At 31.8% G+C, this 13,103-nt stretch overlaps 1 protein-coding gene across 1 annotated transcript in view; it reads right to left on the bottom strand.

Moving 5' to 3' along the window:
- Positions 1-8,929, bottom strand: part of LOC111613420 (A-kinase anchor protein 1, mitochondrial-like) — a 31,748-nt gene extending 22,819 nt beyond the window's left edge. Inside the window, exon 1 of the mRNA XM_023354779.1 lies at positions 8,843-8,929. Within this exon, the coding sequence (XP_023210547.1) occupies positions 8,843-8,929 (87 nt within the window). The remainder of the gene's footprint in view (positions 1-8,842) is intronic.
- Between the last annotated feature and the right edge of the window lie 4,174 nt (positions 8,930-13,103).

Here is a 13,103-nt window from a genome sequence, read left to right as displayed (position 1 = left end):
GAGTGAAAAGGAGCATAAATCAATATATTCATAAAACAATGCATTAAGAGATTGGTGTCATATCCAAAAGCACTACTCAAACAACAAAAGATACTTTTTTGGTCTGATCTGGCCATCATTCACTACATATGTCAAACTCAAAACTGATTGAATTATTTGATGAATCTATATGATAGCTATTTTGAAAGAAGTCTCACTCCAACTACATTATAATGGAATCCCAGTAAAATATAATCTTGGATCCCCAACTAAATAACAACAGTATGTGATTCCTTCAAAGAAATCACCTTATAAGGTTATCAAACAATACAAGAAAAAGTGAATGAGTGAGAAATACAAAACTGATTAAGTTGAGCCTAAAAAAACAACCCTCTAAACATACTCCAACCAACTAAACAATTTTGAACTCATATAGGGCTAGTTTATGCTAATGGATGCATGTAAAAATCAAGTGAGGATGGATTAACAAAATAAAGAAAAAGTTAGCCAGAGTTCCAAACAGATAGTGATCAAACCTCATGTTGGGAGTTTATTCTACAATTTGCTGCACTTGTAAACAAGTGGTTCTCAATACCATTTAGTCTTAATTTTGTTGCCAAGACATCATCCTATTTGCACACTTATAATTTTGCATTAAGTTTTGAATAAATTATACTTCTTAATGAATGTAAGAAATTTTGAAAAACATGCATAATCAGTAAATAAGTAAACAAAATAAGGGGGAAAGTACATATGTTTATATTTAATACTATATATTCATTATTTTCTTTATCATTTCATCATTCAAATTCAATTACGGAACCAAAGATATTCGACTTACTTTTTTTTCTTTAATTTTATAAACTAAAACATGGTAAAGCTGTTTAAAATGAATGCAGAAACTTGCTTAAAGAGAAAATCTCAAAACAAAATTTATTACATAAAATACTATTAACTCATATAATTCAGAGATCTATCTACTGCAGGAAAGGAAGACTTTTGGGTACCAATTGTATAATAGTAAGTAAAGTGAATTTTGTTAGAACAGCAGTAGCTTAATTCTATATTTAAAACTAATGTTCTAATTTGGATGATCAGATTATGGCCAACCTACAAGGTAAACTGGACAAACAAATGAAAAAAAAAATGATAGATTGTAATTCCGAGTTAGTCTAATAATTTTTTCTTTATTAAGATTATAATTTCATTGTCTGGAAACTAACTGTGATGATGCACTAATTATAATATTGCAATAAAAATACTAATTGTGATTGTTTCTAACTCTTCTGAAGAGTTATTTGTTTCCAGGAAATAAATTATTAACAACAACAAACACTATTTTGGGATGTTAGGCTTATGTAAGAGTATTTTAAATGATTTTTAATGTTTTTTTTTTATATGTGAGTTGTATAATAATTACCTTTTTTAGTTCAAATACTATCGTATGCTCTCGATTAGTACCACAGGTTTACATTATCCTAAGGAACATCATATGCTATAAATCTAAAAAAGGATTTATGAAAAATAAATTTGATGTATTCCCATTTCTTCACAAGTTATCAAATGATTACAGTGAAATTTTTCAGTATGAAAGGCATTCTCTCCTATATTATCAAAAGAAAAAAAAGGCAGCAACAAATATCCCTGACAATTCTTGGAATGAGCCAAAATTCAATACATTACGAGTAACAGGAGGAATAACGAAAATTAAATTTACAAGAGCATTTATGTTTATAAGACAATATAAGAGTAATCATGAAAGAAAAACTGAGAAGTTCTATATGTTATTAAATACATATATAAACATCTTAAAGCCTGATGTTCATATTAAAGCCAAACAATTACCAGATTAAATTGGGCTACATCCCACTACTAATAATTATTAAATGCAGAGTAATTTGCACTAGATAGGCATTAGGTGTCAACTTTAATTATAATTATTAAATTTAATACAATTAATATTTATTAAATAACTTTAGAAATTTCTGGAAAAAACTGGTAATGCATCCACATGNCGGCCTCCACTAGGCCCCCTATAACAAAACTCTGGCTACGCCCATGCTCACCATCAGCTTTTTCATTACAGTGGCATATCTTCTGCTGATGGCGAGTCGCCTGAGGGTGGCCTCGTTGGCTGGGTCGTAACCCCCCAATGCCCCACAACAAAGGCGTCCAGGAATGTGTCATAGCCCTTGGATTTAAAGAAGTCAGGATACAGATCATTGTAAAGCAAAAACTTTATATGAATATGGGTATTATTCTCAGTAATTTCGGAGTTATATCTGTTTGAAAATAGCTCACATATAATAATAATAATGAATGGCTCGTGTTATTTTCAAAACAAACGTGAACCCCGAATCTCAATGCACTTTACAACCCGGTGTCCAAACGTCACGTGTACTTTCTCTGAGTTAGCGGTGATGGCCACTGCGTAACATACGCAAGTCTCATAGCAGAATCTCCTGGAAACATGTTGAACATGCTGATAGTGATAAGGATGTTAAGTCAAAGCAATGTAGAGTTCGACTGACTGGATTGTAAAATGTATTGACGTTCAGGATTCGATTTTTGAGCATTTGTTATGTATGTAACATAAGTATCATTCACAGTTTTATTCATCATTCATTCATTTATCATTGTTGTAGGTGAGCAACTTTCATATAGCTGTATCTCCGAAACTACTGAGAATAATATCCATATTCATATAAAGTTTTTGCTTACAAATTATCTATACTAGCGAGGTTGAGGCCGAAGTTTTCAACGCAAACGTCGGAAGTTCATCACCGCCTTCCTGTAAGCCTAGAAGTTTGACAATGATCGTTTGGAACGTCGAGCATGATTCCACTGACGTTCTAAACGCCATTGTCAAACTTCTAGGCTTACGGGAAGGCGGCGCTGAACGTGCTACGTTCACGTTTTCGCGTTGAAAACTTCGGCCTCAACCTCGCTACTATCGTTTCCCAAACTATTTTCCTCTCTTCCTAAATCGCCGTTTTGTATGTATGGGTGTGTGTGCATATATATAATCATAGGCCCACCGGTGGCCAAGCGGTCTTCTTACCCTGAACACTGGGAGTTCGGTCGTGGGTTCGCGCCTCGCTCGGACTAGCTGGCCACGTGGAGTTTTCCGGGTTTTCTCCACGTCTGTAACGCCTAAATAGGGACCAGTTTCTCTTAAAAAGATCTCTGGAAGACATCCCGCCTAGGCAGATCGCCCAAGTGTTGCGTTGCCATAACTAAACAAACAAACTTTGCAACCGAAGTAAAGCCTGGACTCCACATTACCTGAAAACAGAAACAGAACTGAAACATACAGTTTTCGTTTCAACTTGACTACTATTACCGAAATAAACATTACGTGGAAATGCGCCATCTGTTGATCAGTTCTGTAATTATTATAGAGTCAAACATGGAAGACGCTACGGATTTTGCTACGCTTTCTCTGTATTTATTAACAATGAAATTATTAATAATTATTTACATTTTTTGTCGTACAGACATCTGTATTTTCTAACTTCTTTGATAAATAATTCCAAATTTATTTGTTTTCTTTTCTTTTTCGCTACACTTTCCGCCATTACGACAATCAAACTACACGTCACAAATCCTCGCGTTTTTATTCGTTGCAGCACGAAACGAAAACGAAAAAGTTAAATAATTTTCAGTCTTGTTTCTGTCCAACTGAACGTTCCAAAACTGAAAGTTTCGTCAGTTTTGCTCTCAGTTTTACGGATTCCAGTCATGTTGAGTCCAGGCTTTAGTCACGAATGTAAATGGTTTTTACGTTTCTATGTTTCTATTTGAGTTCGTTTTTTTCTGATTAGATTGATGGAACAGGGAAATGCAAAACATGGGAAATTTGCCAATGGGGAGAACTTTTACGAGAGGTTGGCTCCTATAACATGTAGAAGACTTGCAAAACATCACGTCGCCAACCTGTTGGTCAGTCACAAACTCAAGACAGGCGACAACTACTATTGTTCAGTAGTTTTATTCACTTTCTTCGGTTCAGCGTCAATAGCTTCAGACATTTGATAGTTTTCTAGGAATTTTTGTCGTAAGCGAATTAATAGTTATTTTTTGTGATTTAATTTAAAAAGCGAACGGTTTTACGCTGATGAACACACGTGCTTCGAAACGAAATACTCAATGTAGAAAGTGACAGAGTTGAGATATCATTTCGAAAACTATGGATTTTTTACATTTAACTTTAGCATGCACTTAAATTAATAGTGTTTTGTTATGGCTAGGAACTAAATAACGAGCAATAAATTAATGTGACGGTGTTGCTTCTAGCTGAAAGAAAAATGAACGTTATTGTTTTTGCAAAAAATGAGAACGAATTAAAAAAAATCCAGCAGAGTTGTTTAACCTTCCCGGCAACATTTAAAACTGCGTGTAGCGCCATCCGTTATAATATTTATTAAATAACTTTTTAAATTTCTGGAAAAAACTGGTAATGCATCCACATGGTAAGCGGCACTTTTGGGTTTGAGTCCTGCTCCAGGCCAATTCTTATTAAATAACTTTAGAAATTTCTGGAAAAAACTGGTAATGCATCCACATGGTAAGCGGCACTTTTGGGTTTGAGTCCTGCTCCAGGCCAATTCTTTTCTTCCAGAACCTTCTAAATCAATTTAATTTTAATTATTAAATTTATTAAGAGATGGCACCTAAAACCTACCTCTAATGCCAAATTATGTGATATTTAATAATTATTAGTAGTGGTAATGTAACCTGATTTAATCCAGTAATCATTTGGCTTTGGTATGTTAATTAACTATTTTTAAGTTAGACTAAGTGTTGACTAGCAAATGGGATAGCCTCAGGAATAGAGCTATTAAAACATATTCCATGCAGGGTTTTACACTAGGGTTTTACACAGGATTTTTCCTCCACACAAATTACATTAAATTATTTCAATATTTTCAAACATGTCTTTGAAATGTAAAGCACTTACATTAAGAGGGAGGAAATTTTATATTTAGAACTGCTTTTCCTTCAACATAAATTACAATGTTTTTTTCACCTTTTTTTCTGCATTAATAAAAACATAACTCTAACATGGAAATATGCCAAAATGGAAAAATTCTGGCTGGTACCACCATGTTCATTTTAAACAGGCTTTACTATATATAAATCAGAATGTTACAGATAAAATAGATTGAATAACTTATATACTTTATGGATTTGTAAGGGAAAAAATCATGTTATTTTAGAAAAAAAACTTTATACTGTGCTATAGTATAGTTATTACTGAAAAACAACATTAATAAAAATATAAATAATTAATGTATCATAAGCATCTTATGATACATTAATTACGCTGTTGAATGCTTATAAATGCTGTTGATGTAAATATTTTTTCNGATATGACACACGACCCACCACAATCTCCCCACTCCTTCGATCTTTAATCGCCAAAATTTAATACCATCAATCCTCGTAATACATAAATCACCCTGTAAAATTTCAAAAATTTTCGACAAAAGGCACGGGGGTTATATCCACCAACCTTTTGCATTTAACGACAATACGGATTAAGGTCTTCCGTGCCCCTGGGCAAAGATGATAGTATGCTCTTTATATAATTTTACGACCTCCTAAACTAATAACGTCTAATTATAGCTATGAATTTATTTATACATTCTATACAATTGCAACGGTAAAAACTTCTTTATTATTTTTTCTAATTTCGGGGCCCTAGACATGTGTTTTATATGCCTTGTGGCAAATCCAGCACTATAATGCTACAAGAAAAAGCAAACTAATGAACTCGACTAAAAACAACTCTGCCCGGAGGTATTTAGTAGGTTAAAAACAGTGGGTGGACAGCTAATGGACCAGGAAAAACAGAATTGAATAATTTACTGTACTAAATAAATCCTTTCACTGTCAGCACGGGGCATAGAGTTACTAAATTACTTGTCACTCGAATAAATTACCAGATGTGTCTGAACGAGCCTTTTTACTTTGTTGAAAATGTGAACAATAACATTGAAAAGGATTAAAACATTTGTTTGTTGAAACCACTAAAGATTAAAATTCGCTTTGAACATCGATCGTTCTCAATTAAATTTACCATCGGAAACTAAAATTTTTTTCAAAACTGTATTTGTTTATATATTATTTAATTTTCATTAATATATTAATACAAATAAATTATTAAACTTTGTTGGTAAATATGAAGACAAGTTTATATTCTAAATGAGAAACTATTTTCCTCTCTTCCTAAATCGCCGTTTTGTNCGATCGTTCTCAATTAAATTTACCATCGGAAACTAAAATTTTTTTCAAAACTGTATTTGTTTATATATTATTTAATTTTCATTAATATATTAATACAAATAAATTATTAAACTTTGTTGGTAAATATGAAGACAAGTTTATATTCTAAATGAGAAACTTCATTTTAGGATGCCTAAAAATGCAGTCTTCGTGTTTAGAATTATATCGTGTCAATCTGTTTTATCTTATTTTTAATTAACAGAATTTGGAAACGCAATGAAGACTACCGAACTTAAATATTATGAATATAATTAAATCATACAGTATCGTCATCACAATCAGCTTAACATGTAACAAATGTTATTATTTATATAAACTATTTTATTTAATAATGATTGTTTTTATACTGTTAAAATAAATTAATTATCAAGACATTTTGAAAAATTTATCATATCACTTATGAAATTAAGCATAAAATTTGAGGGCGTCCATAGTTAAAATATAATCAAAAGGACCGATTTACCTTGGTCGTATTCGCAAAGACAACTTTAAAATTTCATTTAAAAATAAGAATTTCAATAAATGAAAAGCTTACTTAAGTACATTCTAAATACCAATAGAATGCTAATAGAATCGTAATTAGTTTACCGTGCCATTCTGAGAATAAACACATTCCTAATACCTTATCAAATAAATGGAATCGTTAATTAGTTAACTGCAAATAGAAAAAAGGTGTAAGAATAATGGACTGTAATTGGTTAACATGGTAGCGCACAGATTTTCAAAGACTAAAGTAGTTTTAGTTTATGAAAGAAGCTAATGGATCATTAGCTTCTTTCATAAACTAAAACTACTTTAAAAAGATAATAAGGGTCTGGCTATTTAGACTTCTAAAACATTGCTGAAAGGAGAAAGTTTCAAAAGCGAGTTCATTAGTGTTGTTCAAAATCACTAAAACTTGGTCTAGTTATTTCGTTGTAATCAGAAGCAAGATAAACATTTAATAATAAATCTTAAAAATAATTTAGAATCTAGCTTCATTACAATAAAATAATTTTCTTGTATACAATATCATACTACTAGGGCAATCAATAGGGTAAACTGGAGATTTTTCCCAACCCCAGAAAACCTGGGACTTAATTTGTAAGAGTATAAACTACAGTAACATTATTTTTACTAACAAACAAACAAAAATTTAAGACTGCTATTTATTAATAAAGAAACTCTACATATTTCACTTGTGCAAAACATGGTAAAAGGTAGGGCGACGACAGTGTTTTTGATCCTCTATCCATAGCAAGGAAGCATCCCTAGTTTTGTCCCATGAATGCAATCTTGTTCCTGTTATTTTTTTTCCTTTCTAGTTACTGTAATATTGATATTGTTGCTGCCACAGTTTTTCTGCCAGAGAACATGTCCAATGTCTTCACAGTTTCTAGATAATTTTTTTTATGAAGTAACCAACTTTTTTAGGAAATGCCAAAAAGTAGCCAAATTTTAAAATGTGGACAAAAAATATAGCTAAAAAAGCACCAAAAGTAAATAAGTATAAACTTTATTGGAGAACAGCTACTTGACTGAAGTGAACAAGCTTAATCAAAATTAAAACGTTTGTCTCAGTCATCTGCAGGGCGTGCTGTGACATTTGATGATAGGGAAGCTGTTTCTATAAGAAGCCGACTTCCAGGGTCAATCAATCAATTCTTTCTTTAAATGTATTTTTAATAGATTATTTATCTGACGTACTTTAATAAATAAACAAGTTCAATATAATTACCTCTGTTATTAGTTTCAATAGGTTTCCTTTGCCCTCTAAATGCCAATTCGTGCTTTGATAAAAACATATAACATCTATTTATTTAGATATAATATATCTATTACCCATAATTATCTCGTTACAATTTTCAATATTTATTTTATATTATTTACTAATGTTAAATTCTATTCCGCTTCGATTTCCAAATTGCTTCAAATACGAAAGAATCGACGATTTTTCGTGTCTTTTGCCAGCTAAATTGTCAAAGACATTCTTATTCCACACACTAATTTCACTCTGTAAATGCATTTTTATGCATTTACAGAGCCATTTTATCGTGAAAATATCGAACAAATTTTTTTATTGAAGCGTTTATATTTAACTTAGGCATTGGCCGTTCTCTTTTAATAATGTTTTCTTTTTCATTATATGATCTCGAGCCAAAACTTTTTTAAAATAAATTTTCAATATCGCAATTACATTCCGAATCGCTAGCCACGATATAAGGGCTAAAATTAAAAATAAAATTATAAAAACTTACTCGGTGAAATAAAATATAATGTGGTAGATATCCATGGGTGCGTTCATTAATAGCAGTCGCTCTGCATCTCCGCTACTACGGGAATGCGCTGCTGTTTGTAGGCATTTAGGAATGACGGTGAAAGAAAGAAAGATGGCGGCGCCCGCACTATTGATAGTATCGTGATGGACGAATCTATAATTCTAAAATATGAGCTTTTAAAGGCAAAAGAAAGGTCCCAATTGTAAAATTTAACCACAAAAGGATTATTTGTTGAAAGAGCATTCGAAATAGCCACGAAAAAAATTAGAATGCCGGCTACCATCCGAAAAAAATTCGAAAAGACCACGTGCACTAACTCGCGCTTTCACAACTTCTAAATTTTCATTCATAAAACCAGATAATGGACTCCGAAACGAAACTATCTGAGCCATGGAGGACGCCATGTTGCTTTCCACCGTAAACTACTGCTACAAGCGGCAGTTTTTGCCGTTCGACGGCGCGCACTCCGACCTGAATTTAGGAACGCGTTCCGCAGGAATTTTTAAACGGATGTCGCTCGCGCGGAGTTACGCGGAGGAATAAAAGAACACACCCCATACCTGGTACAAAATATTCTTCAATTGTATGAATATACTTGTAAAGAAAATTATAATTAAATGTAGCTTTGTAATGAAACGTACATAAAAATAACAAAATATTCTTTACTCTTTAAATCCTAACCACTTAAAAGTTATTCAAATAGCTCCCTCCCTACGAGTGAAATCTGAGACGGTCCTGCTAGGAGTGCGGTGTGTACATGCACGCGGGCTGCCAAATCCCGAGGGTGCAGATACCGGTCAATGTCAAATGTCAAAAGACGCGACAGGGGTCTTGTAAATTTTAAACGTTTCTCCCCATAGCTGTAAAGTCTAAATATGTTAAACTTAATAGATTGTCCGTCGTTTGTTTTCTAATTCGTTTTAGGACCAGGTATTGTCCACGGAAATTTCCAAAATTTACAACTTTTCGATCACTCATCGAACTGGAAAAATGTCCGTCTTTATTACATCTAATATTTCAAATAAATCACTCCCACTGTACTCGGCTAGAGATTGGTTCGGTTAGGCTTTTGTTTAAGTAAAATTTCGGCTCTTTCATCAGGGTTTTGGGTCCCTAATTCCCTAATCGCTTAATTATTTAACTACTTCTTAAGTAGAAATAAGTCAAAACCGGTTACTTTGTACTCGAATATTTGTAGTCTCGGGAAAAAGTGGAAAGACAACTTTTTATGACAAACGGATACATAAATCGTAAATTTAAGGAAAATAAATTTCTGCGCTTTATTTATACTGTACCCTGTGCGTCTCATTCATTAAATTTAGTTGTAAATGATGCTGTCAAAGTAACAGTTAATTTTTTAACATTATACAAGAATTGTACACGTTTTTTTCTACATCTCCTTAAAGATGGGATATACGAAACCGTAATATCACTGGTTTAACATTAAAATCCGTGAGTAATATAAAATCAGAGAGCGGAATAAATATATCAAATATTTTAATGGATTTTTTTAACTCCTGTCAACTATACAGAACTATCGTAAAAACATACCAGTAAATTCTTATCGGTTGGATTAAGTTATAAATCTACTCGTTATTCACGTACCGTGTTTCCCCGAAAATAAGACAGTGTCTTATATTAATTTTTGCTGTAAAAAATGCACTAGGTCTTATTTTCAGGGGATGTCTTATATTTCCATGAAGACGAATTCACATTTATTGTTGAACAATACGCTAAACAGGTTCGAGAGAACACCTTGCGACACATTCAACTTAACCTTTTTATAGTGTCCACATCGAGCTCGATGACCAATTACTGCTTACTGAACCGTAGCACTATGCAAATGTGATGTGGCGTGATTCCCAGCTGACCAATTAGCGATCACCAGCGATAACATTATGCAAATCTGTGATTCCCAAGCCATAGTCTTATGCAAATCATGCCGTGTGGCGTAATTGTCTGCTGACCAATCAGTGGCTGTACTTTCAACCATCTGTCGATGACCGTTACGACTAAACAAAAGCTTTGCTAGGTCTTACTTTCAGGGGGAGGTCTTATATTTCGCAATTCAGCAAAATCTGTGCTAGGTCTTATTTTCTGCGGGTGTCTTATTTTCGGGGAAACACGGTAATCGGTCAAATATCTAGCGGGCGGGCGGCTAACAGCCCGGAATAGAATTGGAAGCGTTGGAATGTGTAGCATCAACTACTCAAGGTCGTAGGCTTCCACCGGCTAAACCGGGTGAGGTTGGTGCTCTGTAAAGCGCGTGCGCAAATCTGGCTTTTTGGAATCTGACAATACAGAGATTCCACTCCGCCACTAATATTCGAATATACAACAGCAATCTTGTGTTTTTTTCACGTGTAGTATAGAAATTTGTAATAAGATACATAATGCGGTTATAATAAAATATTGTGTGATTATTTTCATATAATTAAAATTAATATGTATTTATTTTTTTAGAAAATACAAGGGAAGCGGCGCTTCCACCGCTTCTAATGACGGCACGCCACTGGTCATCTGTATGTATACTGTACATGTACTGTACATACAGTACTCATTTGACAATACTTATACATATAGGCTTACTGTGTACCATAAAAAGTGATGATTGACATGTGTCCCCGGATTTACCAAAAAATCTAATCTCTCTATAAAAGGCCTCACTATCCTGAGTCCTATACCAAGTTTTTGATGATCCTGTCCTGCACACTACTAAAATTTCTCAACTTTTCAAATTTCTATCACCTATAAGAAAATAGTTTGCAGCTAATACTGATATATGTAATAAATTGAATTATGTATTCTCAGATACTACATTATGACTTAAGATAAATCAAATCTAAAACACTTCAATGTTTAAAATTAGCAATATGTCAATTAATTTAAAACAGTTTTACTGTGAAATAATGATTTTGTTACTAAAATTTTATTTTATAACATTATTATTAAATGATACTTCTAATGATTTTCTCAATATGTAATTATTAAAATATTTTATTATAGAATTTTAAGATGATTTTCCTGTTAAAGATTTGGTTTAAAATTTTATTTTATTCTATATTTTATTACTTAGTGAACATAACACTATTTTAAATTCTTGACCTACATGAATCAATAAATCTGATTCACTATTTTAACTAAAGTTCTAACCTATTTAATTTTATAAATTCCTTAAATTTTCTTTACTCACATATTTACAAATAATGAAAATTTTATCAAGTCAAGAAAGTAAGTAAAATTTTAAATTCTTTAAAAAACTTATCATAAATAGTTACCTAATTAATTTAACAAATAATCATTCATTTAATTTATTTGCATAACAGTAGTCAGAGATTACAAAATCATCAAACTGTATATTTTCAGGAAAAATATTTCANCTAAACCGGGTGAGGTTGGTGCTCTGTAAAGCGCGTGCGCAAATCTGGCTTTTTGGAATCTGACAATACAGAGATTCCACTCCGCCACTAATATTCGAATATACAACAGCAATCTTGTGTTTTTTTCACGTGTAGTATAGAAATTTGTAATAAGATACATAATGCGGTTATAATAAAATATTGTGTGATTATTTTCATATAATTAAAATTAATATGTATTTATTTTTTTAGAAAATACAAGGGAAGCGGCGCTTCCACCGCTTCTAATGACGGCACGCCACTGGTCATCTGTATGTATACTGTACATGTACTGTACATACAGTACTCATTTGACAATACTTATACATATAGGCTTACTGTGTACCATAAAAAGTGATGATTGACATGTGTCCCCGGATTTACCAAAAAATCTAATCTCTCTATAAAAGGCCTCACTATCCTGAGTCCTATACCAAGTTTTTGATGATCCTGTCCTGCACACTACTAAAATTTCTCAACTTTTCAAATTTCTATCACCTATAAGAAAATAGTTTGCAGCTAATACTGATATATGTAATAAATTGAATTATGTATTCTCAGATACTACATTATGACTTAAGATAAATCAAATCTAAAACACTTCAATGTTTAAAATTAGCAATATGTCAATTAATTTAAAACAGTTTTACTGTGAAATAATGATTTTGTTACTAAAATTTTATTTTATAACATTATTATTAAATGATACTTCTAATGATTTTCTCAATATGTAATTATTAAAATATTTTATTATAGAATTTTAAGATGATTTTCCTGTTAAAGATTTGGTTTAAAATTTTATTTTATTCTATATTTTATTACTTAGTGAACATAACACTATTTTAAATTCTTGACCTACATGAATCAATAAATCTGATTCACTATTTTAACTAAAGTTCTAACCTATTTAATTTTATAAATTCCTTAAATTTTCTTTACTCACATATTTACAAATAATGAAAATTTTATCAAGTCAAGAAAGTAAGTAAAATTTTAAATTCTTTAAAAAACTTATCATAAATAGTTACCTAATTAATTTAACAAATAATCATTCATTTAATTTATTTGCATAACAGTAGTCAGAGATTACAAAATCATCAAACTGTATATTTTCAGGAAAAATATTTCAGCTATTTAAAAATAATTTCAGCTGTGTAGAATACATTGAAATCATCTCTTA

Source organism: Centruroides sculpturatus, unplaced genomic scaffold, assembly GCF_000671375.1.
Source record: "Centruroides sculpturatus isolate CEXI.00-Female unplaced genomic scaffold, Cexi_2.0 scaffold1864, whole genome shotgun sequence".
In the NCBI taxonomy this organism is placed as follows: Eukaryota; Metazoa; Arthropoda; class Arachnida; order Scorpiones; family Buthidae; genus Centruroides; species Centruroides sculpturatus.
The sequence above is the reverse complement of the archived record's forward strand: the minus strand, read 5'-3'. Positions and strand labels throughout refer to the sequence as shown.